This window comes from Molothrus aeneus, chromosome 9 (genome assembly GCF_037042795.1).
Source record: "Molothrus aeneus isolate 106 chromosome 9, BPBGC_Maene_1.0, whole genome shotgun sequence".
Lineage (NCBI taxonomy): Eukaryota > Metazoa > Chordata > Aves > Passeriformes > Icteridae > Molothrus > Molothrus aeneus.
This window is the reverse complement of record NC_089654.1, coordinates 27565377-27593218: the sequence shown is the minus strand read 5'-3', so window position 1 is coordinate 27593218 and position 27842 is coordinate 27565377. Positions and strand designations below refer to the sequence as shown.

At 46.1% G+C, this 27842-nt stretch overlaps 1 protein-coding gene across 2 annotated transcripts; it reads right to left on the bottom strand.

The window, feature by feature from the left end:
- Positions 1-570: 570 nt before the first annotated feature.
- On the bottom strand, positions 571-26891 carry FAM20B (FAM20B glycosaminoglycan xylosylkinase). 2 transcript variants are annotated; one of them, XM_066555804.1, is made up of 8 exons: positions 26834-26891; positions 19919-20348; positions 16541-16627; positions 14558-14667; positions 12301-12472; positions 8493-8684; positions 6093-6152; positions 571-4023 (listed from the first exon to the last, which is right to left on the bottom strand). In XM_066555804.1, the coding sequence occupies exons 2-8, from the start codon at positions 20293-20295 to the stop codon at positions 3792-3794; spliced, it is 1230 nt and encodes a 409-aa protein (XP_066411901.1). In that variant the 5' UTR covers positions 20296-20348; positions 26834-26891; the 3' UTR covers positions 571-3791. The 2 variants fall into 2 exon arrangements, with proteins under 2 accessions (XP_066411901.1, XP_066411900.1); XM_066555803.1 differs by having other exon boundaries at positions 19919-20449; positions 26834-26881.
- Between the last annotated feature and the right edge of the window lie 951 nt (positions 26892-27842).

The window sequence follows — 27842 nt, the reverse complement described above, 5'->3', positions numbered from 1 at the left end:
AGCAAAACAGGTTTCACACTGCCAGTTGATGCTACAGAGCAGGTGAAAGATGCCTGAATTCAGAGGTACCTCCTCTCCTGCCTCTGAAACACTCCCTGTTGGGGCACTAAGAAAAACTCCTCTGCAGCCTGAGTACAGCCCTGCTCCTGGGGGAGCACTGACCTGCCCATCCCAATAAAAGCTCAGCAGAGGCAGCCACGAGCACCTGCCAGCTCTCCAGACACCCCTGACAACCCAGCATTCATCCCTGGCTCCAGGAACCAGCTCCTGGTTCCATGCCCAGCAGATGCAGGGCCATGGGATGCATAGGCAGAACCACACCTCAGTCTAGGTGTGTTTTATTTCTGTATCCCTTTGGGATCCCTCTTCTTCCTTACTAACAAGGCTCTGGCAAACAAGCTGCATTTTTTGGATATACATGACTGGAGTAAATGCCATTGACAGAAATCAGCAGAGGAGGAACTGGGAGTCAGCAGCAGCAAAACACTTCACACATTCAGCCCACCACATGTTGGAACTCCAGACAGACAGACAGACAGGGGAGGGAGAGAGACACTTAGGCAATCCATCAACGTTGCTTTATTAAAATCTTTATTCACACAATGTTGCTTTATGTGGGATCTGACCCCGGGGGATAAGTAGAAAGTCATAATTGCATTCTGTTTGCTTATTAGCAACTCCATTTGTGCAGCAGCTCCCAGGGGCCTCCTCTGGCACATCCAAGAGGGGGGTCTGTTTCCAGCATCCTGCTCCAGCTGCTGCACTAAATAAATTACCTTCTTAATAAATTAGTACTTTTGAGTTGAAGTTTGTTTGGCAAGACACACTCCAGTTCATCAGCTGCTGAAGGAGAGCTGACGCAAGTGTCTCCTCCCCCCGATGGCTGACTTGGGAAGGAGGAGGAGGAGGAGGGAAATAGCAGATGGCTGATGAGACTCTTTAATTAGTTCTTGATTTCTGTGCTTCCAGTGCTCTGATATCATTGATAGCCATGACACAACCAGTGTGTAACATCTGGGGCCAGTGGGTGACACGTGCCCAGTGAACAAGCATCAGAAGGTGTCTGGAAAACCTCCTCCCCAGAGCACCTGCCTTGCAAACAATGCTATTTTTCAGAGATTCAAGCAGACCCTGTTGGCACGTGGATGCTGCTCCTCATTTCCTTTGCAATGGTTACAATTTAAAATCTCCCAGGGTTCTGTATTTGAGCAAAACGACCATCACTGCCAAAAGGGCAGAAATTGTCACAAGGCCAAAACCAGATCTTCCTGATTTTGGTTTAAGAGAGGAATTTATTTTTCTTTCCTGCTGCAGAACACCAACCTCCAGTAGTGTTTACAGCAACAAGAAGCATCACTATCACAAATAAAAAACCAATCCAAAAAACAACCATTTCTTGCTTCCTTCTACTGATATTGCTGGACTTCATGCCCTTTGTCCACAAGTAAACCAAAACAAACCAATACCCTGCTTTAAATCTTTGACATTTATACTGGGAAAAAACTCATCCCCAGGTTCCATCTGACAGCAAAAGCTTTAGCTTAGAGCAATATGTAAATCCTCAACATTAATTTAATTTCAACGACTGAAAGGCTTTTTTTTAGCCCATTATTAAATAAAATGTAAATATCAAGAGTGATCATATAGAAATCAAAAATTAAATTTTGGTAGATCCCTCCCAAAATATTAAGAGCTCAAAAAGAAGAATATGCTTTTAGAAATACTACAAGCCACCAATCATGTGCTTCACTATCTCCCCTTTGGGTAAATCATCTGAAATTTCCTGGGAGACAGCTTAAACCAGCACTTGCTCCTGCCACACAGGCACCACCCAAAGTGTGTTCTGTTATCAGGTGATAGAGGCAAGAGCTTCACAGTGTCCTCAGAGCTGGCTGTGTGTCACCATCCTGACTAAGAACTCCAGTAAATAACTCCAGATCCCATCCCATCACCTCATTGCTCTATGGCATCTATGAGTGTGGCCAAGTCCAGAAGAGAGCAAAAATAACAGAGAATTCAATCCCAGGTAAACAGTCACATTCTACTTTCAAGATACTCTGCTCATGCAATGAGAAAAAGACTTCAACAAAACAAACCAATGCCTGCATTGTTCAGATAAACTCTCTCCCTGACACCTCCTGGATCAGGTGTGGCCAAGGGGCAAGAACAAAACAGCTCTTTACCTGCCTGCCACACTGCACTTAGAGAAGAAGTTAGATTTTCCTGACAAGAAAATCAAGGAAAAGGGCTCAAACTGACATTTTGGTGCTCTTGCTCTCAAGTTCAGTAATCTGTAATCACTTGGGGAAGGAGCTCCTTCCTTACACTAAGGACCATGCTGGCTGAACACTGATGCAAAGCTGTTCAATTTGGAAACAGTGATGAAGCTGCTTCTCTTCTGGAGACACAAACTGAGACCTGTGCCAAGGTGATCAGCTTTATGACACAAACTCAGCACAGTGCTGAAGGACAACAGGACTAGCACAAGGTGAGTGTTGCAGGCCTGTCCTGAAAAGCCAACTTTTCTCTATCTATGGCCATAGTCCATTAGTGAGGACTCCTGGATGACCATCCCAGGCAGAACATTGCAGTGGGAGTTGCAGGAAGCAACTGGGGAAGGCAGAAAACCTCCTGGAAGTAGTCACAGCTTCTGAGCTCAGCCACAGCCAAAGCAGGTGAACGTGGGACCCCAACACTGGTGTGCCCAGAACAGAAGTGCTGAGCTGTGCTCACAGGGAGCAGCAGAAAGCTCTCTCAGGAGAGAAGAAGACAGACCACAGCTCAGGGGTGTCTGCACACCTCAGGTGACTGCTGGTGACTGGGAAGTCCAGCAAACACCTCTTCCCCCAGTCCCACATGCCCAGAGGCTCCACAGCACTCAGGGCTCACAGTAAAGCAGCCTAACCCTGCTACACAGAACTGCTGCCAAGGACAGATTCTGTCCTCCTCAGCTACAAGAAAATGAACATTTGTTTATAATGGACACAGGACTGAAGGATAATTTCTCTACTCAGACCTTGCCAGATTATTTAAAAAAAAAAGAGGGACAAGACAAATGGAAACTTACTATAACCCCTTAATTATCAAGTGCTGTATAACCACCCTGTCCTCTCCTAAATCTCCAACCTTGTGGATAAACCTTTGATAGGACTTCAGCAAAAACACTGAAGCATTACACATATGAGGCAGCCCCCTTTCCCAGCCTTTTATCAAGGAAAAGCCAAGTGAGCAGCAGAGGTCCCCTCTCCCACCCCTCAGACAACCAGAAGAACATCCCACCCCGGGGGGTGGCACAACTCTCCAGTCCAACAGTTATTTTATTCACCCCTGCTCGTTCTCTAGAGAAGCAGTAAAATGCCCAACCAGCTCAGAGCTGATTGTGTACAACCCTGAATGAACAAACTCGCCAGAGTAAAGGGGGAAGAGAAGGGGAGGGGACTGTTCTGTTCATCTCTGAGGGTCCCCTGCAATCCAGTCCACAGAGGAGTTCAGTATCCAGACTCTGCACAGCACCCAGAGCCGTGTTCATCCAGCGTGGTGCCCACTGCCGGCAATGGCCACGGCACAGTGGCCACCACGGGGCTGAGCCATCCCAGGCTCCTTCCCACCTCTCACTGCTGCCAGCCCAAGGAAACAGCCAGTGTCACCTCCCTTCCTCTGGCTCGGGAGCTGTCCTGTTCATGTCAGTCCATCGTGGCCACAGCCCTTCTGAACTGATTGTGCTGTTTTTCTATCGCTTGTTTGTTTGCTTGTTTTTTAAAAAAGGAGTTTCATCTCGTGTTCTGCTGGGATTACAAGTGAGACAGAGTCATCCTGTCTTCCACCAGCACAACATCTGGCCCAAACTGGTCTGTGCACTGCTTCACTGTAGCCAGGATGCTGAGGAGCCGCTGGTCCAGGGCGTCCAGGTGAGGGGTGGAGAGCACAGGTGAGATGGGGTCATGAGACATGGCAGTTTTTAAGGCAGACTTCAGGACTCCGTTCTTCAGGTAATTCAGCCTGTTCCAGGTAGAAACCCGGATACTGCAAAAGAAACAAACACACATCACCACACCAGGCTCCTGCTGCATCCCACGGGAATACCGGCTCACCAAGAATGGAGACTCCGTGCAGAAGTGGGTTTGGGATGGCAGGGTCCAGGTGGAACTGCATCTCAGACAAGATCTAATCTAATGAAATTTGAAAATTCAAGGTGATGAAGAATCAATCTGGTGTGACAAAACTCTGATGTTACACAGGAACACTTCCAGCTGAGAGCACAGAAAGTCTTCAGTCCTGCGGCCTCGCAGACACAGTTTGGAAAGGAAAGAAAAGGAAGGAAAATCAACAAATTCAATAAAGGTCACCTCAGGAAGAGCACCACTGACCAATGATGAATCACAAAGGACAAAAGGCAGTTGGCCAAACTTCAAGAAAGAGAACACAGCAGTGACTTTTCCTCTTCACTGACCACTGAGCTTGTTTGTGTCAGCCCATCCCAACTCTCATGTTCTGTGAAGTCTCTTGGGATTCTCCCCCAAACCTTTAGTATGCAAATCTTTAGCATCCCTGGTCTAAACTCTTGGGTTTGATGGCTTCCAATAAAACCAGCAAAATAAGAAAGTGTTGTAACAAACCTATAGTTAAAACAATTATGCAAATTAATTATTATATGGCATTTGCCCAGTACCAAAAAGAAGGAAAATCTGAAAAGCAGGAAATTGCCAAGTCTCTTACAGAGATAAACTTCTTCTCTGGTTGCATTTGGGGGAATCAAGATGACAAAGACTCCAGAAGAATCTCAATAAGGCACAAAATTTAACATACATCTAAAACTAATGCAGGAAAACTAAAGAATTTAAAAGTTCTTTAACTGTTCTGCATGTGACTTTTACAAGGATCCTGCAGAACATGGGCCAGGTGTACTGCAGGGAGCTGTGCTTAGTGCGAGCAAGATGAGAGCTCAGGCTTTCTGCAAAGGTCCCAGAGAATTTGGAAGACAGAACCTTTCAAGGACAAGCTTCACAGACAAGCTCCATTTGGAAGGCTTGAAGGAGTTCATGCTGAAGTATCAGAGTTGGGAAATTGGTATCTCAGTATTTTTCTTCCTGGAAATTTTCACAGAAGCCCAGAATGGCTTGAACTGGAAGGGCCCTTAAAGAACATCTCATTCCACCCCCCTGCCAAGGGCAGGGACACCCTCCACTAGATCAGGTTCTTTCAAGCCCTGTCCTACCTGGCCTTGAACATTTCCAGGGATGGGGCAGCCCCAGCTTCTCTGGGCACCCTGTGCCAGGGCCTCCTCAGAGGCAGAATTCCATCCCAATGTCCCATCTAACTCTGCCCTCTGTCAGTGTGAAGCCATTCCCCCTGGTCCTGTCACTGCAGTCCCTTGTCCCAAGTCCCTCTCCAGCTCTCTTGGAGCCCCTTTAGGCACTGGAAGGAGCTCTGAGGTCTCCTCAGGGCCTTCTCTTCTCCAGGTTGACCATCCCAGCTCTCTCAGGCTGTTCCAGAGGAGAGCTACTCCAGCCCTTGGAGCATCTAATTCCTAATGAGAAACAGCAATGGCCTGGTAAGAGACTGGACACAGAACAGAAATCAGAAAGCCACAGCCTCTGAAAATAAACCCACAGCTCACAAGGCCAAAGCAGAAACAAAACTCTGCAAAGAAACTACACATTTTACTTGAGAGGAGGCCCCTGAGCAAGGCTGCAGGCTTTTTTTGGAAACCATGTTTGAAATTATTACATTGCCTTTATTAAATTGCCATCCTCCCCTACTGTCAGGGAGAACTCAAGCAGGGATGTGAATGTTGATTTGCCAGGAGCTGGGTGGGACAGCTGCAGATGCAAAGTGCCTGTCACACTGAGAGGTGAGGACTGGAGGTGAGAACACGTTCTGCAGCCAACCCTCTGCCCTCATGAAAATGGATTCCTCAGCTTCTTGGGCAGTGCCCATCCATCAAACAGACGATATCTCAAAAAGTACAGCACTGTGGACCCAAGCAAACCTTTTCAGGTTGCCAGAAGGCTCCCAAGTTAATGAAATTGCAAACCTAAGGACAGAATTACATAAGTAAAGTGAAGTGAACAGCACCTCTGTGTTTCACTTACATGCAGCACTGATAGAGAGGAGCCAGGATGCTTCTTTCATCCAGGGCAGGGTTTCCAAAGCTGAAAAGCAAAATGAAAACCAAGTGAACCAGCTGAACTCCTAAGGTTCTCAACATAAAGGGCTTTGTAAAGAATTCAGAGAAATCAATATTAGGCAATTTCATGCTCCAAGAGATCAAATAATTTAAATTAAAATATAAACAGTCCAAGACCAGTCACTGATAAAACTTTCATCAGCATCAGTTAAGCAGGTAAACAGAAGCAACACCAGCATACCCAGTTCTTTATCAGACCAAGGCCCCTTAGGAAAGCATTTCAGAGGAGTTCAGAAATGGTGCAGGGGTAAGGAATAACTGCTATTCTGGGCATGCAGAATGGGAGCTTTGCCTGTCTGACACAGCTGGTCAGGGAAGGAACCCAACAGCAGCAACAGTTCACTGACAAGGTGATTAACTTAAATATTTCAAGCCAAATTCCATAGTATTTCAAGCTTCATCCAAACACATGCTGGATTTATTTTTCATAGTTTCACCTTCCTCATAATACTGTTTTCAACTAAGAACTTTCCCTTCAATAAAGATAAGTTGCTGCAGGGGCCTGGCCTTATGCTGCCCAAATAATTCTGTTATTCATAGCTTTAAAACTCAATAAGCTCCCAGGGAAGTGGTCATGGCACCAAGGAGCATCTGCTCTTGCTCACATAGTTTAGTTTTAGGGAGCCCTGTAAGAAACAAGGAGTTGGGGTCAATGATCCTTATGGGTCACTTCCAAATTGAGATCTACCATGGTTCTACGAAAAACTGTCCCCTACCCATTATTTCAAAGGAGCTGAAAGTAATTTAAAATTTTATTATAAATAAATAACTTAAATTTTCAAGAAAACAATTTAATGTCAGCCTGCAAAGCCCCACCAAAAATATTTTCATAATGCCATAGGAAATGACCATAACAAAAGGACTTGACCTTCAAACCCCATGTTCACTTCCAGTGACTAATCCATCACCTTCCTTCCTCCAGCACATTGTCAGTGAGGAACAGAAAGAGCATTTTTGCCAAATTCTCCTAAAGCAGCAGTAATGAAGCAGTCCCAAGGTGGAATGCATCCTGCTGTCATACTGCAGTATTACTGAGCAGGCTGATGACAGGAAGGATGGATGGAAAGATGGAAGGAATCCACTATACAAAAGATAAATGGGAACAGAAAGGTAACTCCAAGCCTTGCAAGGATCTCCAAGGTCTCAAGTGCTGTGGACACTTGGTACAAGTGGTGTGCAAAGCCAGAACAGAGCCTGCCACAGGAACTGCTGGTCTTTCACAGAAGGGAAACTCACTGCCACTGCACATGGGAGTGCCCACCAGAAAAATAAACCATCCAGAATTGCTGGACTAAATGATGAGAAAGGCAAGTAGATGACCTTTATGTTTTTAAGAAAAATTAATCAAATTGTTATGATTTAAACAAGGCTGTGTCTTCAGTGTGATTTTTAACCTAAACTATAGTGGACAATGTACAAAAAAACTATAGCAAGGACAGAAGAACTCACATTCTAAACATATTTTTAAAACATTTTTGTTCGGGTAAGAGTTAATGTCCACATACAGAACATGATAATTTTTGTGTTTGGTATCACTTCTACCTCCATTCTAAACTTCTAACCTTTCAAAGCCAGAGTAGGCATATCCAGCAGGCAGGGAATGCCAAATTATTCAGAAACACATTTTAGAAAGATCTGCTTTTATTACAGCACTCACTTATACTGACTGGTGATAAATAAAAAAGCCAAAATTTTCAATTTTCCATTAATTAAAAGCCTGAAAGGAAAGGGCATTTCTGGGGATAGGAGGAGAGACTTGAGCAAACCTTTGAAAGTTGCTTTGGGAAATACTGTGTTAACTGGGGAGTTTCTGTAGATTGAGTAGGACTTTGGCAAGACAGAAGGGTCTCTAGAGCACAGAGTAGAATCAGAGAGTCCTAAAATGGTTTGGGTTGGAAGAGTTGGGCTAAAGCTCATCTTGTTCCATCCTCCTGCCATGGGAAGGGACACTTCCCACTAGACCAAGGTGCTCCAAGCCCTGTCCAACCTGGCCTTGAACATTTCCAGGGATGGGGCAACCTGTGCCAGGGCCTCTCCACCCTCAGAGGGAAGAATTTCTTCCTACTATCTGATCTAAATCCACTTTCTTTCAGTTTGGATCCATTCCCCTTTGTCCTGTCAGCACACAGCCTTTGAAGGACCCTAAGATTTAGCGATTAATTTCTGATAAAAAGGAGATAGACTATTACAAACAATACTAAAGAACAAATCAGCGAGAGAGAGAAAACAGAGAGAGAGGCAGAGCAGATCAGTGTGTGCCCTTGCAGGCAGCACTGCCGGCCAGCAGGGGTGAGGGCAGGCTCACCTTTTGGCATTGTCCAGCAGGATGAGCATGCTGGCGCCCTCATCATCCTGGAAGCTCTCGTAGTGGTGCCGGTCGGCGTTGCCGATCAGGTAGTCAAAGATGGCCGTGTCGATGATGTCCAGCAGGCGCGGGCCCGAGTCGTACGGGGACGTTTTCTTCACGGCGTCGCAGTAGCTCTCGTCATACTCCCACCTGCAGCCAGAGGGAACCAAGCAGCTTCAGGGAACCGCCCTGCACAGCAGCAGCGGCTACAGCTGCCCTGGGGCACTGCGAGTGCACCAAGAAAGGGCAGCAGCCCAGGCTGGACCAAGAAGGGAGAGCTGGACAAAAGTGTTTAGGAGAGGAGTAAAGCCTGCAGTGACATCCCAGCCTATGGAGCAAACTTCAGTTCAAAGATACACAAAGATCATCTTCCAATGGAAAACAAAGTCAGGGTTTGCTTCCTCACACCTCCACAGTGACTGGGCTATGTTAGGGGAAGATTACTGCATGCCTTGTCTTCCTCAGCTTCCCAAGGAACACTTCAGTTCTGTGTCACTTTCCATTGCCTTGAGCTGTTTCCATCCTCTTCCTTTTTTCTTTCTAATGGGCCCCTCTGCCCCCAGAAGGGCTTCACAGTGGTCACTGTCCCTCACTCACAGCTGTCTCTTTCCTCCCCTCCTCTCACCTTCTTCTCCACTGACATGATTTCAGGCTTCCCTCTTATCTCCTTCTCCAGGTAATCTCGTAACATGGATGTCATGTCTCAATTCTCCAATGCTAGGATTTTAAATTTCCTCATTTTCTTCTTTACAGCTTTCAAAGCTATTCAACACCACCACCAAAAGAGCCAAATCTCTGGTGTATATCCTTTCCATCTGTCCACCTAAATAACAAGGACATCTTCTATGTAAGGACTAAAACAATCCTTCACAAAATAGCAGTTAAATTGGAAATGCCTTAAACCATCTGTGATTTGGAAACAGAGATGGAAGAAACACAAGCTGGAGAGACTTTCTGACATGCTCAAAACTGCAGATATTCATAAAAGTAGGAAGATCAGAATTTACTGACTACAAAAGCCACATATCCCACTTCATCTTTTAGTGGTCTGGAACCAGAGATCCCAATATCCCACCTTTCTTCCAGGTATCCAAATCAGAGAGCTTAAAAATTTATCTTTTCAATGTGCTTAATAACAGATCACCATGTTCCTCAAACACTGTGCCTAAATCCCCCTAGGAAGAGGGATCTTTGCACCAAGGTCCAGCTCACACTCAAGGTGTAGCACAAATCCACACAACAACAGTCTCAGAACCTCTTCTCCTTGCTGCATCCCACTCTCCCTCAAGTGTTTCTTTTTCTCTCACTTTACTTCAGAGCAGTACTTAATCTCCTTGCCACAATTTTTCAGATATGCTATGCTCTCTCTCATTTGCCATGCAGTCTTTCAAGAGACACTTTCATCCAACACTCATTTCTGATAATTTACATTGTATTAGCACAGGCCTTGGAAGGTCAGGGATTTTGTCTATTACACCTCCATTAAAAATTACATACACTAATGTGCCTGTGTGAATTACGTTCAAAAGGTCAACTCAAAACAGCAGCTAGAGCAGGAAAAAATTCTTAGAGAGTTATTTTTTCACAATTACCAGGCACAGAAAAAGGAGAGCATGACACCAAGAACCTTTAATTCTGATCTCTCAAAGTGAAATGTGCAGCATGACATGGTGAAAAACACCAGAACCTTGTAACCTCATCTGCAGGAGGCAAGTGTGAGTTTAAATACACCAAATATCAAATCAGCACAGGAATCAAGGTAAACCCCTGTGTAAGCAGGCAGGGTGTGATGAAAAGGAGCCTCTCAACAGGAGGAACACCTCCAAGAAATTCATCCTGTTCATCACTGCAATGTATCATGTACTGAACACAGCTGATTTTCACCTGCTGGGAAAGAAAAAACATCTGCTGCTCAAAATTCAATCTGTGCATTTTATACCCTAAAACAATCCAACAGAGCTTTTGGATGAGATTCCTTCTGAGAACAATCACACTGGAAATCAATGGATACTTTAGATAAAGGACTGAAAATCTCTTCTAATCACTTTCAAGTTCAAGACAGAGTCAGAAAAATTTACTAAGCTCAAATTCATTTGTTCAAGTCATGGCAAAAACATCCCCACCTCAGGAACTCAGATGTGTTACATCTATTATAGAATGCTGCTTACAGAAGGACAAATGTGGGATTTAGCATTCTTTACATGCTGAGCATGGTCACCAAATACTGCTGGCATTCAAAGTAAAGGAATTTCCAGGGTGTGTTGATGTGGCACTGCCTGATTTTTGGTAACAGGGAAAGGCCACAGGTTTGGCTTCTGTGAGAAGCTGCTGGAAGCTTCCACCATGTCTGACAGAGCCAATCTGTGATGGCCAGCAGTGGAAGTAAGACAAGTGACTCCCCAGCACAGAACCTGGATGGGATTGACCTCTGGGCACTGTGGGATCTTGCAACAGTCTTTGAATTGGTGCAAGATGACAATGGTACCTACAAGCAGCAGTTTTTCTTCTAGTTGGAGAAGAGGAGGAAGTGAGGACATGTGAGGGAAAACAACATGGAGACACCAAGGTCAGTGGAAAAGAAAGAAGGGGAGGAGGTGCTCCAGGCATCAGAGCTACGATTCCTCTGCAGGCTGTGGTGAGGACTTTGATAAAACAAACTGTTCCCTTGTAATGCATGAAGTCCATGGGGATGCAGAGATCCATGCACAGCCCATGGGAAAAGTGCTCATGGCAGAGTGGGTGGTGCCAGAGAAAGCTGTGGTCCAGTGAGAGACCTGAAGAGAGAAACAGGGCCCCTGCTTCCAGAGAAAGAAAGAGCAAGCTTGCTCTCTCCTTGCTCCCAGACTGGAGCAGCCTACCCTCATGGACAAGTGACCCACGCCACAAGGGTTTTATGACAACTGTTTGGTGGGAGGGATCCCATGGCATAGCAGAGAAAAGACTCCTCTCCCTGAGTGAGCAGGAAAAGATCTCCAATGATGAACTGACCAAACTCCCACACCCTGCCTTCCTGTGCTATTGGTGGGAAGGAAGGAGGGGTTGGGGGAAAAAAGGTGTTTTAAAGGCTTATTCTACTTCTCATTATCCTCCTCTGACTCTGTTAATAACAAATCTACTTTATAAATTTGGACCTGTTTTGCCCTTAGAGTGTTTTTTTTTTTTTGTCCTAGTTGTTATCTCAACTCATGAGCCCTTTGTTAATTTTCTTCCCTCTCCTCTGCCCAACTGTAACAGAAGAGGGTCAATGAACAACTTTTGTGAGTGCCTGGTGTTTGGCCAGTGTCAAACCACAACACAGGGCCTAGCTTAAGTTAAACCAGTTCCACAATTCTGAAAATGAACTACAAGGATCATGAAATTAGGTATGATACAGTGAAATTAGGTATGTGACAGTGCTGCCACATTTCAGGGGCCACAGCATCAACATGAGGTCCAGTGGCACAAGAGAAGAATCTCAGCTTGCCCACAGACAAGATTTTCAGAGCTTGGAGTGACTGCATTGTGGAGTTCTGTTCCAGCCAAGGTACAGGAAAAGGACAGTGCTTAGTATGTGGAAAACAATGAAGATTTTTTTTTCTTCCTCATTTTAATTTAAATTTTATTCTGGACTTCTCGGCTCCTACGGTTGTGCTAAGAAAGCTGTCAACACAATTAGTTTTGTGTTGTGTAGGTTTTGAAACCACTTAGAGCTCTTCAATTAACCAAGGGCCATTTTAGTGCTAATGATCATCTATAAGGAATAACTCTGCCATGTTCTCTCTCATACCTGGCAAGTTTTCCCTCACGGTAGGTCCTGCCCCAGGGGTGCCGGTGCTTCTGGAGGGGCCAAACGTCCGGCAGCCACAGGGTCACTGAGCCCTCCATGATGTCCCCATCTGCACAGGCTGGCTCTGTCTCCCGACAGTAGTAGCACTTCCCATAGAAGCAGGTGTTATTGCCTTAAAAAGAAAAAATTAGAGGTATCAAATGAAGAGGCATTAATCCAAGGAATCCAACTGAAATTCAGGAGCATGTTGTTACAGCAGAGGTTTCCCCATTACAGGATTTTACTGCACTTGTATTTGTGGTTCCTGTCTCTGAGAGGGAGAGGCTCAAAAGAGACTACACAGACATCCATTCATTCAGAGCCATTAAAGAATAATATGAAAAGGAGAGAGCAACTATATTTTCTAATGACTTTATCACTCTGAGAATTAATACATTAGAACCTCAACAAGTTTTTGTGATCCTTTCCTAGTCTTGAGGACCCTGACTTTGCAATGTTAACACTGCTCGTTTTTCACATTTCATACTTCATGTGTCAGATTTCCCACAGAGACACAGCAGAACTCAAAGGGATTTGGTGCCCTGAGACCTGCCACACATCTCAGCTACTTGAGCTGCCTCAGCAGAGGAGACAGAACCAAGTATCATTCTCACATGAGCCAGCAATGCAGATCTGTCAAAGCTTCATCAGTGTCTTCTGACAGGAGAGGAGCAACAAAACACTGCAGCCTTTAGTCCACTAACACTGATGCATCCTGGAGCATCAAGTAATCTGCAGCAGCCTGCATAAATATGTTTATGTAGTTTTAGTTTAACCTTTTCTATCTTCCCCTTCTTAACCCACCTTCGCTTGAACCTCGCCAAGTTAAATCCAGTTCCATGCTCATGGATGTTCTTCCAGAATATTCTTCAGGTATGTCTCACTTGGTTGTCATTACTCTGTCATTTCTTCCTTTGGTTCTACATGCAATATCCTCCCTAGAGCAGGCTCAGCTCTCCAAATGCCATATTCTTCCCCTTCCACCCTCACACATCCCTGCCTCTCAGCCCTCCATCCAGACCCTGTGCTCCCAGTATCCTGTCAGACAACCTGAGGATGTCACAGATCATCACCAACACAGAGCTTGCAGACCAGATCTCTTGTTTGTATGGAAAGCCTGCAAGTCTCTCTTCCCATCCAGGGGCTGCAGCAGGTCTAGCAAGAGACAGAATTCTTTGAGATTCTAGCTGTAACTCCAGTAAACCTGCACTGAGTATGAATGAATTCTCTCTTCTTCAAAACCTCAGGAACTTGGTCAAATTTGGCCTAACAAAAGATCGTAACCTCCTCCATAGATCCACTCATTTCTTTAGTTCCTGCTTTGCAGAACAGCAGTTCCAAGGAATCTAAGGAGCAGCAATGAACATTTCTGGAGCCTGACTTCTCAAGTCAGCACTGCTGCTAGCAAACAGCTTGGTTATCTTGGCTGAAATTGGAAAATGTAAAGCCTGCCTGAGGCAGGAAGCCCATGTGAATGCCAGGAGAGGCTGATGAGGCTGAGCTGAAACTTTCATCTGGAAGTTGTACCTTGTAAGTGGCAGTGTCAGGCAGCAGTTGAGACTGCCAGCAGTACTGCTAATAGGAACATTACCAGCAGCAAGGAACAATCATCTCTGGAGCCTTCTGATTAGGAAATGAAACAAACAAACAAAAGAGTAATAATTGGATGGTTTATGGAAGCCTCAGGGAGTTAAGGCTGCAGCATAAGTAATTTCTTGGTACTTAATGACCACCTGGTAGGAGTTCACATTAATAGCTTCCATTATGTGTCCTTCACAGCATTATTACTGTAAACAACACGGGGAAGTTCTGCCATTGGTTGTAAATGCTCTGCAGGCTCTGATGCAGCACAAACAACATCTAATACCAACCATTGTGTCAGCTCTATAAATTATCCCAAGTCACCACTCTCTTCACATTAAATACAACTTTATTCTTTTCTTTTCAGGTCTAATCACAGACTTTTCTAACCATTTTTGACAGCAGAGAGAAAACTCTTACTCAAAAAATAAAAATCCCATCTGTAGCAGCAGCATGAGGGAACACTATTTGAAGAAAACCAAGTCCTCCTTGGGGTTATCCAAGAGCTCTCCTGGCACAGAAAGAGCTTCCTGTATCATGGTTAACTGCTCTGCAGCTGTGTCAGGCTCCCACAGCTCTTTTCTCCCATGAAGGATTTTCCCTTCCCTGGGCAGCACAGCCCATGGAATGCACTTACCCACAGTCATGAAGGTGCCCAGGAGCTGCTCCGTGGCCACGGGTTTGATCTCGGTGCGCAGATTCACAAACCTGCCGACCACCAGCGGGGCTCGGCGGAAACCCAGGATTCTGATTGCGGGGAAAAAACACAGCCTGAGAATCTGCAACGTAGGCAGCAGTTCAAAAGTAAAGCAAAACATCCTCACAGTCTCTGTCAGAGATGATAGAGACCAAAGAGTAAAGCTGAAGCCCTGCAGCAACCTCCTCTCTTCTCTGAGGCAAAGTAAGGAAACTCATTTTTCTGATGTGCCTGGATGTTAATCTTACTTTATAGGCCATCAGTGACACTCCTTTATTAAAGCATTTGCAGCAGAGCAACAGAGGATGCACCATGCTCCAACTCTCAGAACTCAGACCTCACACCAGAAATATCCATCATGTGTCTGAAGCAGGCTGAAGCAGTAACTGGTCACCTGGAAAGATCATTTCTAATTTGTGGGAACCACTATTAAAATGTTATGCTTAAGCCAAATTCAATTACACTTGAAAGCAACCAATCCAAGAGTTGTTTTGTTTGGCACAAAGAAGGAGAAGGGAAGAGAGAATGGTAGAACAAAAGTGAATGCCTGAGAAGGGCCTGGAAAAGCAGAGGTGGGAAGAACAACCATAAAACTCGCAGTTACAAGATCCAGGTTCCACTCCCATGCCTGCCACAGCCTTTGCTCTGTGACCACAAATGACTTGGGTGTTTGTAATGGAATTTCAAAAGTGCTTAAAGTACAAACATCAAAGGAGTGTCAGCCCCAACTCTCTTAATGCACTTTTGACACCCTCTGGATAGTCTTTGCATCTCAGAAAAAGATTCTGAAAAGGTATTCCTGAAGAATAAAGAGGTGCAGAGCCACAGACAAAGACCAGAGAAAAGAAGCACAAGATCATGACCAAATGGACAGCAAAGAAGAGTTAAGTGAGATTTGGACACTTGAAAGAGGCTTTGATTGAATGTTCAATCATTACCTTTTCAGGGAACCTGAAGCCTGTATGCTCCTTGAAAGCACTAATGGACTGACATCTGGCTCCATTATCTTTTTATCTTCTTAATATACCCTGATTTTGGTCCACCAGCACAAGCTGGCTGTAGCAGCAATGGGTGTTACTCAACTAGTTACCATCCTAGATATTCTAATTCTTCCTAGAATTACTGATTTCTACTGCCTGTGCAATGAGTTCCACAGGTGAATCAGGACTAACAGACATCACTGTCACCACCTGTGACTTCAGTCACAGTGATAAGGCTCTTATCTATGTACTGAGAAACCTCAGTTTCAGTTTTTCTATCCTTTGTTATATTTGTCCCTCCTTATTCCTTTTCTCAAGATTTTATGTGTTTTCACCTCCAAATCTTCCTATGAGGAAACAGAGACTGTGCTCATCTATGTTATGTGAAATTGCAGCTCTAACAGCATTTCATAACTATTGACATTCAGTGTCTGGTGTTTTCTGTCCCATTCTTTGAACATCCTATAATTTTCATTTTTTCCTGTAATTGCACCTCCAGCACAGGTCCACAAAACCACCTGGGTACCCCAAGCACAATTAGGATATGAATAACTGGATTTCCTCTAGGATGCACTGATTCATATTTACTCTAGACTAAATTGTTAGTCTAGACATCACTCTTGACTTTTTACTGAACTGGACATGAACTTAGCACACACATTTAGTATTCCAGACTCTTCTACAGCATTTAGCTAAGCTCTTTCTCCCCTGTAATATTAACTAGAGTGGTTGCAGGGCTCATTCTCCTTCCCAAACTTTTTACAAGTATCTAAAATGTTACACTCTTGACCAGATCTTAAAAATGAAGTTTCACAGAGTAAGCTGATTCTTATTTTGGCTTCAATGTGGTAAACTGGCAGGTTAGAGGTAGCTCCCATAAAGAACCCCTTTTTTCTGGTACTTTACAAAGACAATAAAACCAGAGAAAGCAGTAATTCCATACCTATCCAAGTGAAAGGCTGCCACTTCTGCGTTGTGTCGGTCGTAGCCAGCGTAGGGCTCTCCTTCCACTATATAATCCCTGGCATATCTGGAATTGAAATAAGTCACATGAAGTGAGTCTATGTAGAATCCCTGTCAATTCTGCTGTTCAGAGGAACAATTTAATAGTTAAAGAGTCTCTGGGTCACTTTGCAAGTGACTGCCAATGGGAGAGTGGAAAAACATCAATGATATTAAAGTGTCCAGACTGTTGAAGTGGTAAATAAGGAGGAAAGGTCAGTGATGTACAGTGGTGTCCAGAGCCTGTGAAGCAGCTCACATCCCAACTAATAAATTTTAATCCAACCATATGCCAAGTCACATCTTAGAACAAAGAGCACAGACCCTGCTATGGAACAGGGGGCTATTTATCCTGGAAAGCAGCAATTCCATGGATGATTTTGGGGTTACAAAGAATTGTACATTAACAATTCTCAAATACAATCTTATATTGTGGAAGAGATGTCAAATGCAATCTTTAGTAGACAGAAAATCAGCAAGTGTGAACCTGAGGACAATAATGGATATAAACAGAGAGAGCCTTTAATCTGGCAAAGATATCATGAACAGCAAAAAATAGAAATTACACACTCATTGCAACAACAATGGTGTATTTTGGTGAGTGCAAGGCTTTTTGCTCCCCTTTTTATCTTTTAGTAGATGGTACTTAGTCAAGGCAAACACCAATTTCTCAGCTGCCTGCCATTTGGATCAGTGTAGATACTGCTCTAACACCACACTGCAGTTGAGTGTGAAACACCACAATCAATACCAAGCAAACTGGTGAAATGCAACATGTTTTCAAAGAAAATAAGGCCAAATTAGGTAATCTATTTTCTTACTTCCATCTACGTATCAAATTGTGTAAACTGGATTATTTCCAGCAGAATTTGTGTTCAAGCAGTAGCAACAACAGTGTAAGAGGAGGCACAAGAGCTGGACCTCAGTGTTTTAGCCCTGCTCAGGGAGGAAGTGGGGTGAGAAGACAGCCCACTTCCCCAGCCTGAGCAATGCTCCAGCTTCTCCGCAAGGCAGCTTAAAAGAGAATTCACCAGTGCAGGATTCCTGCCAAATGGGAGCTTTCACCAAACCAGCATCTTCTGCCCCATATACCACCAGATGTGATGACAGCAAGTATTATTTGTTAGTAAATTAGGCTGGATTTCAAATAAATTTGAAGTGAGCTCATCCTCAGAACATGTCCTTCAAGGCAGGTCTTTGGTAGGTACTTACAGCTGGCTTTTGGAAACAGGGTCACATTTTGAAAGCTGCAGAGCTAAAATTTATTAGGAAATCCTGACCAAACTCTTTGTTTCCATGCACAGTAAGCATCCAGTCCATTCCAGAGCAAAAGTAATGATGGAATTCCTTCTTCCCCTGCTGGTAAGTTTGCTCAGAACTGTTTTTAGCAGTAACTTTGGCAGAGCTTTCAGGTCCAAAGCTGGTTAAATAGACTCTCTTGCAGTGCCAGAACAGGACTCTGCTCACCAGCCTGGCTATTCAGCAGTCACAAACAAAACATGGGTCTACCAAGATGGCCAAGGCCACCCTCTCCAGTGCTCCTATAAACATTCCCAGCTGCATGTGTCCTTGCTGGAGCTCAGTGCCTGTGTCTGCCTGCACAGACAGGGCATTACAGAATGCAGTTTAACTCTCAGTTAATGCTTGACTGCACTCCCTGACACAGAAAGCCCTATGGGAATGCTGTGAATCCCCAGTTCTTTCACTGGAGGAGATCCCTCTAGTACCACCAGGAGTTTTTGTGCAAGGCTGACACTGCCTGGGCCTGCAGGGGAGCTCCACCCAGGGCAGGAATTGGCTGTACAGAGATTTTTTTCTCATTTTCTAATCATAGAATCACAGACTGGTTTGGGCTGGAAAAACATTTCATTTCAATCCTGCTGCCATGGGCAGGGACACCTTCCACTAGACCAGGCTGTTCCAAGCCCTGTCCAACCTGGCCTTTGGACACTTCCAGGGATCTTCTTCTGGACAACCCGTGCCAGGGCCTTACCACCCTCAGAGGGAAGAATTTCTTCCCACTATCCTATCTATCCCTGCCCTCTGTCAGTGTGAAGCCATTCCCCTTGGTCTTGTCACTGCAGGCCCCTGTCCCAAGTCCCTCTCCATCTCCCTTGAGTCCCTTCAGGCACAGGAAGGGGCTCTAAAGTCTCCCTGGAGTCTTCTGTTTTGCAGGTGAACAGCTCTAGCTCTCTCAGCCTGATTCCAAGCAGAGGTGCTCCCACCCTCAGAGCATTTTTGTGGCCTCTGCACTCGCTCATTAACAGGACAGGAAACCTTAATGCCTGCTTAGCCTAAAATCTTTTTCTGTGATTACACCTCTCATTTGCAGTGAAATCTCCTAAAACACACCCAGCGCTACTTTTTAACATCTTTCTTCTCTTTTTCCCCAAGGACACACAGTTCAAAAAGCTTTACAGCCAAGACTCTTCAGAAAATTCAACCATATCAGTTTTTTCTGAGGATCACTGTACACTGAGGCTATACCAAGGAAGTATCACTACCCTCCATTCTCCAGTACTCACTGCTGGCAGACAGGAGGCTCAGTGGCTCTCACTCTGACCGACCCAAACCATTTTACAGTCTACATTCAAGTACACCAGACAAAGAGATGTACTTTTGAGACCACTGCCAAGGTTCCTTCGTTCCCTGCTCCTGAACTGCACCCTCTCCTGACCGTCTGACACAACAAGGAGCCAAAGCTTATCTCCAAACTGCCAGAAGCAGCACTTCCAGAGTCAGGAAGATACTGCTCAGAAACACCAAGTGTAACCAACATCCTCTCAGGACCGAACACAGTGATTATTCTTTAATCTAAAGACAGGCTGTATCAAGGCTGTACAATGTTACTAGGGCACCAGCAAGGTTCTATTCTGTGGATGCCACGGGACAGAGAGAGAGAAATGGCAAGCGTTTCTCACAGCAGCTTGTGAGGAATTCTAGGGAGCTGGAAAGATGTGATAACCTGTTGACTATGAAGAATTTGCAGGTGCTGTTTTTCTACTTTATTTTTCTGTTCCTCTCAAGGACAGTGCGTGAGAAAGATGTTTCAGTTAGTCAGCCAATAGAATAGAATCTATCGTACCACTGTATAAAAACCACGCGGTTCTTTTGAATAAAGCCTTCTTTGCCTTTGCTACGATCCTGCCTCTCGCCTGTTCCTGCCCCGACCCTGGCACATGAGTGACACTCTTCTGTCTCAAAAATAACAGGATGGTCTTTCCAAATTCCTAACTTCAACACTAATGTGACAGCATGGAGAAGAATAGTATATGTAAATGAAGCAGTTGTTAATGCAGACATTGAAAGCAGCATTTACCTCTTGGGCTTGAAGACAACCTTCTGTCCTCCTTCAAGTATCAGCAAAGCTTTCAGCTGCGTCCCTTTGTAGCCCACATCAGCTTTGATGATCTTCTTGGTGCTCATGGCGTGCATGACGGCGCCCAGCTCGGGGGTGTCCTCGGGGTACACCTCGCGGGGCACCACCCACTGCGCAGCGATCTCCCAGGGCGACTGCAGCGTGTGCTCCAGGCGCGGCTCCAGCGCCACGCGCAGCCCCGACAGCATGCGCTGGAACGCGCGCTGGTCCTCGCGGTGGGCGGCCGACGTGTCCAGGTTGTCGATGAGGAAAACCTTGGTGAAGATGAAGATGACGAGGAGGATGGCCAAGAGCACGACTCGCTGCTTCAGCTTCATGGTGCCTTTCAGCCCTTCTCCCCTGACTCTTTCTTCCGAGCGCTACGGGAAGTCTGTTGGAGATCAGGGTGAGGAAGGGGGTGTTAGTTGATGAATTTCATGCCTAACTTGCATTGTAAAAGATGTCTCAGCACTGAAGCGTCTCCTGGTACCCCTAAAAATAAACAAAACACAAACTTACAATCCCACAGATCCCACCAAACTCAAAACCAAGTTTATGCTCGGAGCATAAGCCTGCACTGGTGGAAACCTGTATCCTAAAGCCTGAACACCTCTGTTAAAACACACTGGCTTTGCTGCCTTCCTGCAGCCTGTCTGTGATCTGCACAGAAGGGGAAATTGCCAGATAGCATCTCTGCACAGCTGAAATCATAGCAGCTGCAACCACCACAGGCAAGACTTTTGCAGGGAACTGTAGTTTAACATGATTGCTGCAATTTCACATGCACTCTTCTATTAGTGCAAGATCCCATGACTGCTGGTGTCCTAAAGAGCTATCCCTCAGAAAAGCTCCCAGGTAGATTTTAAGACAGCTCACAACAGTGAGAACAGCTGCTCAGCCTTCTTTCTTGAAGGTACAAGACATAAGGACAGAATAGACTCAATTGTTTATTGCCTTTCATTTGCTGCCATTATAATTTACTCAGCTTTTTTTCCATTCTTAAAAAAATATGAGCTGGGGGGGGATGACATCTTTACTTCCTCACAGCTAACCAAGTTCCCTCTGCGCTCAACTGTGAAACCCATAACCACAGAAAATATACAAAGTGTCTGCAATCTCAACCAAATTAACTAGAAAAAATACCCTAGAACACGTGCCTGTTCTCACATCCTCACCTACAACAGTTAAAACCACATCTGTTTCTATATTTACAGTGGGTTCCAAGACACATCTGGCCCCTCAAGAAGCCTTGGCAAGGGCAGTGTTTGCATGTAAGGACCAGAGAATGAACCATCAACAACTGTATTGGGTTATAAAGACAGAATTACCTTCCTAGTATTAGCTGAATGCAGTCAAAAGCCAAAGAGAAAGGGGACATGAGGCACACCTCTGAGGGGCACTGGAGCCAGCAGGAATTTCTCTTCACCAGGCACACTGATCATGTAAACCCCAAAGAGCACCCTGAGCTGGGGGAGGACTGACACAGAAAGCCTTCTCATGCAATTTAACAGTAAGAGTATAAATCAGCCATAAATAATCATGGCACTGGAAAAAATGAGCTGCCACAGGCTCCTTCACCAGCAGCCACCACAGGACAGCCAGGCCATGCCTGGTGAGGCACACACAGGTCACAGCCCTCAGTGCAGAATCAGGCTGGCATGGTGTAAGAGTATAGTATAAAAGTATAAAAGGACATGTATAAAAGGAGATGCAAAGGCACAGAGGACTCCACAGCACCCAGAACAAATTTACATGAGGTCTAGAGCAGAGCCATCCACGGCTCTCCCATAGCCCTGTTAGCACTCACAGCAGGACAGAGACCCCAGCAAGGGCAGGGGGTAGAAGCCTCTGGGATGCTTCAAACTAGAACCACAGTCTCCGTGTAATACTGATTTTAATCTGCTGGAAAATAAGTGCTTGTGCTCATACTGAAAGAGAACAAATCACATGTTTATATGGAAATTAGAGCATATTATTATTCTTCATCTAGTTTTGTTTTGGCAGGCTGTTCTTCTCCAGACAGCACTGCCACCTGCACATTACCCACTGCAAGCACAAGAATGTGAAGCACAGACAAGGAAGATGCACCTGACCCAAAAGCTCTCACTCCTGCAGATACAGACTCACCCAGGAACAGATCCTTAAATAATAATCACATTATTCTTAAATTTAAGCAGACAAGCAAAGCGGATTGGCTGCACCTGCACCCTCTCATTTTAACTCCATAATTCACCTCTTTAAAACTACTAATTCTGAATCACTCTGAGCACTGCTTAAATTCATTTTTAAAATCCATTAGAGTTTGTAAGGAGTTAGGCAGAAGAACAGAGGTCATTTCAGAACAGTAACTGCTGGCTGTGGGATATGTGTATGTGTACACTCACATTTAAAGAAAGCCTCACAGTGCAGTGCTGCCTGACTAAAGCACTAAAGCTCAGGGCAGGATGTTCCACACCTCTGGAGCTCAAGGTGAGCACTCACTTTTCTACATTGATTTCCAGGAGTGCTGAGTTTCTCTAGGGATATTCTTCCTGGGACTTGGAGGGAGAATACAACTACAGTCACTTAAATGAAAGGTAATTTATTTAGTTAATCTTTTGTGATGGCTTTGAAACTAATTCTGGCTGAAACCCTCCAATGAGGTAAACAGAATTTACAAAAATAAATAAAATTCAATATTTAACTATTTGCTGGTGAGTCGGCTCTCACTTTTTAGTGACATCTGAGGACATGAGTCATTGGCTGCTTTCCTCCAAGAAACACCAAAGCACCCCCGAGGTTGCCATGTAATCAATTTCCCAGTGCTCCAAGCACAGCCTGCACTTTGCTCCTTGGTGCCAACATTACACTCTCTGCTCTGCAAGCCAAGGGAATTGAATCCTTTTATGAACAAGTTTACCACGGACAGCAAGAACTTGAGTTTACTGTTCTAAATTGAAGATGGCAAGGGTGACAGCATCAAGGCAATGTAAGAAAATATTTATGCCGTTTTGGAAGAAGGTAATTTGAAAAAGACATGTCTTTGGCAAAGTCTTGGATTGGAAAGGAAGATTATGAGAACTCCAGAAGTGTCAAGCTGGCCCTGGAATGAGGTCAGAGATGAGAAAATTGAAATAACAATACACCACCAAAATTTTAAAAGGGAAAAAATAAGGTGAGCGTGAGCAGAACTCTGGAATGAACAGCAAAAGGGTTTTGGACAATGACAAAAGTAAACCCAGCCAAAAAGAGAAAACAGCCAGAAATAAACAGCCCTAGCAGCTTTTTAATGCTGTAGTCAACGGAAAGGTTTGCATAAGAAATGTTTCTTGTTTTTCACTACCTCTTTGGGAAATTTCCTGATCAATTCCTTCTCTTATTACAACCAGCTCTGTATTCTCAGCAAGTATGAGTCCCCCAACTCAATATACAAATAACAGCATCTCCTCAGTATCATGGTGGGGTCACTGTGCACACAAACACACAAATTAAATCATGTCTGCTGGCATTAAATACCAACATCAGACCACTTCACTCCCAGTTCAAAAAACAACATGCAATTTGCCTGTTACAAAAATTACAGCTACGATAAGCAGGCTGCAAAGTTACCAGAAAAATCCCACAAGACATTTTTTATTGAAGTCACAAAATCAATGGCGTGTCTCATATCACAATCTTATTTTGATATCATAAAGCTTTTTAGCTGCTATGTCAAAAATACTTGTGTGTACAATTTGCCAGGATTTCATTATGCTCCAAGTCACAAATCAGGTCCGGGGGCAGGCAAAGGTTTAGTTTGGCAGCATAAGTACACAAAAAATCATAGCTCAAACAGACACTGATCTGAAATGGATATGGTGAAAGTAGAGTCTAATTCCTGTTTAATGCAAGGGGTTTTTCTTATATACACTATACCTTTTGGGATCACCTATCAAAAGGCCTTTAGAAGTTCTCCAGTAAATCCTGGAAAATGCCTTGAAGAAACATTGTACACAGTAGTGACATTTTCCTCTTCCCAAAACATCCCTCAGTCTCACCAGATCAATCTTCCTTCCCATCCTCCCCTCCCTGGCCAGCTCCTTGGTGGCTCATGCCTCCCTTCTCTGTGTGAGCCTTGTTATTCCAGTTTCCACAGGCAGGCTCCCACAGACCTTTCCTTGGATTTCTCAGACTCATTCTGTCACTTCCACTCTCTGCGTGCTGCCTGCCTTGTGTACAAGTTTAGTCATCTAGTGCTCAAGGCTTCCCACGTATTTACTTCTCTGCTGTTTCTCCATCTCCTTTCCTCTTAAAACCTTCATTATCTACAGGCAAAATCTGTGACAGTCTACACTCAAACTTTCCACAAACACAACTGCACCCCTGGTTGAGAGCTACAATACTGATAAATGTGAAAGACCACGAGCACTTTAACCACTGCAATATCTCTGCCTGCAGCTGCAACAATCAGTAACTGCCTGAAATATTCTCACACAGCTTTGGAAAGAAACAAAATCATTTTGTCCATCTGTCTGCCCACTTTGGCCTGTTATATCCCTTAGTAACTTAAGAATCTGTCACCTGCATTTCTGCCAAATTTGTCAGAGGACTATTTGCATGAGCTTTACAAAAACCACAGGCCAGATAGAGGACAGAAGCCTTGAGAAGCCAAGGACAACTGGGTAAATATCCTGAATCTTTCCCAGCTGCCGGCACAGCAAACAGGAACACCTGACTCAGCTGGCTGCACAAATAAGGACAGGGTGGGGTGGGATCCAGGCAGCTCCTGGGTGCAGCCCTGGGGAAGGAGAAGCCACCAGGCACTGAGGCCCGTGGGAGCCAGGCAGGAGCTGCTGGGGTAGGATGTGGCAAACAACTCCTCAGGAAACCAGGCTGCATGAATCCTCCTTGCAGAATGACTTTCCACCGTTTCCTATGGAAACAAAGTTTATATAATCACACTTTTCACTTAGATCCACCAGCTAATTCCAAACGCATCTGAGAGGACAGTAGATGTTTTGAAGACAGGGTTTATGTGTTTATTGGAAGCTGGCAGCCAGGGGTGCTGCAGGAAGGGCCACAGCGTTGGCTCAACAGTTGTCTGCTTGCCTTGGCCATGTGGGCAACCCAGGGGCAGGGAGCTGGGAATGCCACGTGGGCAGGGAGGGATTGGGAACAGTGAAATGGGGAATGCAACAGACAGGGGCTGGAGCCAAAGGCACTGATACAGAGGGTGCTGGGACCTGGTCCGAAGACGGCCAGAACAACCCTCCCTTGTTCCCATCCCCGTTACTGACATTCCCCCTGACCACTACAGGTCAATCAAGCCAGCTGGAAATGCTTTAGGGAGCCTTGTTCCACTTGGAAACGAAGCCAAGGCAGTAAGAAAATTCTGCAGTTTCCCTTCTCCACTTGACATGTTTATTCATCTCCTACATATGACTGACATTAAAAATTTAGCGAGGGTCCATGTACCCATCTGGATTTTAGCAGTGCTGAGCCTGTCTCTGCTGTAGGATGGTGCCAATCAGCCTCCTCCACTCCTGAAGAGAGGCCGTGGGATTCTGGTGTCAGAACCAAGCTGACAACTTTGTACCATGAAACGAAATAAACTTTTTACCTCAAATGGAGGCAAATCTTGTAGTGACTATGTAGGTCAGACTTAAGGACACGACGGGTGCGTGGAGTCATTTTCAAATTAAAACAAGATACGAGAACATCTGTTCTGTAATAAATACAAGGTGGGATCCACTCACAATGAATCCACTGCAAACCTAGGATCTACATTTTACAGTTTACTCTGCTCAGCCCCTAAAGCACTATGGATGTTGTAGGGCCTCAGAAGGTACAATGAAACAATTGCACTGCTCATGCACATCTGTATCCAGAAAGGATCCAAAGAGAGACATCCTTAAAAAAAGGGTTAAACCCATGCCTTTGACAACCACAGTCAGCACTCTTCTATGGACACACACATTGTATTTTTCCACCAGTGGACAATGACCTTCGCTAAGCTGCGACTGGCACTGGGTGAGAGCCCACGGTGGAGACGGCTGTTCCCAAGGGTTAGCAGATGGCCAGAGAGGCTTCACAGCTGGACGGGGCTCCGTCCCCAGCTCAAAGCGAGCATCCAGAAGAGGAATGAACCTCAGGAGTGCAGATACAAATCCCATCTGCGAGAGCCGCGTCCGTGCAGCCCCCGCCGACCGGGGGTGTCCGGAGCTGCAGCTCAGGCCGGACCTGTCAGGAAGGACGTGGAGGGGCTGGAGCGAGTCCAGAGAAGGGAACAGAGCTGGGGAAGGCTCTGGAGCATCACTCTGGTGCTGAGGGAGCTGGGGGGGCACAGCCTGGAGAAAAGGAGGCTCAGGGGACCTTACTGCTCTCCTCAACTCCCTGACAGGAGGATGCGGCCAGGTGAGGGTGGGCTCTACCCTCAGGTAAAAAGCGATAGAACAAGAGCACGGAGCCTCAAGCTGCGCCAGAGGAGGTTCGGGTTGGACACAGGGAGGAATTTTTTCGCGGTAAGGGTGATTAGACACTGGAATGGGCTGCCCAGGGAGGCGGCGGAGTCACCGTCCCCGGAGGTGGGTAAGGAAAGCCTGGACGTGGCACTTGGTGCCATGGGCTGCTTGACAAGGTGCTGCTGGGTCACCGCCTGGGCTCGACGATCTCGGAGGTCTTTCCCAGCCTCACTGACTCCCGGATCCTGCGATTCTCCCACCGCCGCTCCGGCCGCAGGGGCCCCTCCGGCGCTCCGCGGGGCGCAGCCGCCCCTCCGCCCCCTCCCTCCCGCCGCCAGGCCCGGGAGCCCCTGCGGCACCCGCCCCGGGCCGCAGCAGCGCCGCGTCGCGTCCCGTCTCGCTCCCGTCCCTCAGGCACCGCCGGCCCGGCCCCACCGCCCGCGCCCGCCGCACTCACCGCGCCCGCCGCCCGCCCGCCATGGCCCGGCCACCGCCGGCCCCCGCCAGCCCCACAACATGGTGCCGCCCAGCGCCCCGCTCCCGCCCCCCAGCCAATGGGCGTCCGCCCCGCCCGCCGCGCGCCGCCCGCCCGCCAATCAGCCGCCAGCGCTGCCCTGGCCGGGGAGACGCGGCCGGGCGCCTCCAATGGGAACGGCGGGGGGGGGCGCCCGCCAATGGGGCGGCGGCAGCGGCGGCGGGGTTAACCCCGGTTCGGCCGGTGCCGGTGCTCGGCTGCGGGGAGGATCCCCGGCTTTAGGGGGAAAGCTAGCGAATACACGTTTGTCACACACTTTTGTCTAGTGCATATGGAAAATACTGAGCCGGGGCTGCGCGCAGCAGGAGCAGGATGCTGTGGCAACGGGTCCTGTAACAACGCGCGCCGCCCTCAGAGGGGCTCGGCTCCTCGGACTTTGGAATTAGAGAATTATAGTTTAGAATTACAGCCCTCTTAAACAGTATTATTATACTATATAGCCCTATTATACTACACATTATGACTATGTGCAGTCCTGAGCAATACACCTCCTTTTATAATCTAGCACCAATAAATTGGATGCTATTCAACCATAACATCAATAGAATTTTATCTCTCCCCGTTCAACTACAAATAGCATATTAATTTTAAAATTTCCCCCGTTCAACTACAAATAACATATTAATTTAAATTTCCCCTCTACGCTCACACACTCCCAATATGAAATAACGCTCCAGTGTCAATTCCATCTGGCAGGCAGCGCTGGAAGTTTGGCTGGGAAGGCGCCGCTGGTGCAATGCCAGCCTGGCTCAGCAGGAGCCACCACCCAGCAGCACCGAAATGTGCCCGCAGAAACTCAGGGCAAGGACGGCAGAGCCGAGCAGGGCTCACGGATATTCCAGTCCTGCACATCCCACCACAGCTACAGCCCCTGCATCCCCTTCCTCCACAGCTCCTTACTGTCCAGGACGTTTTCTCCATTCTTTCTGCT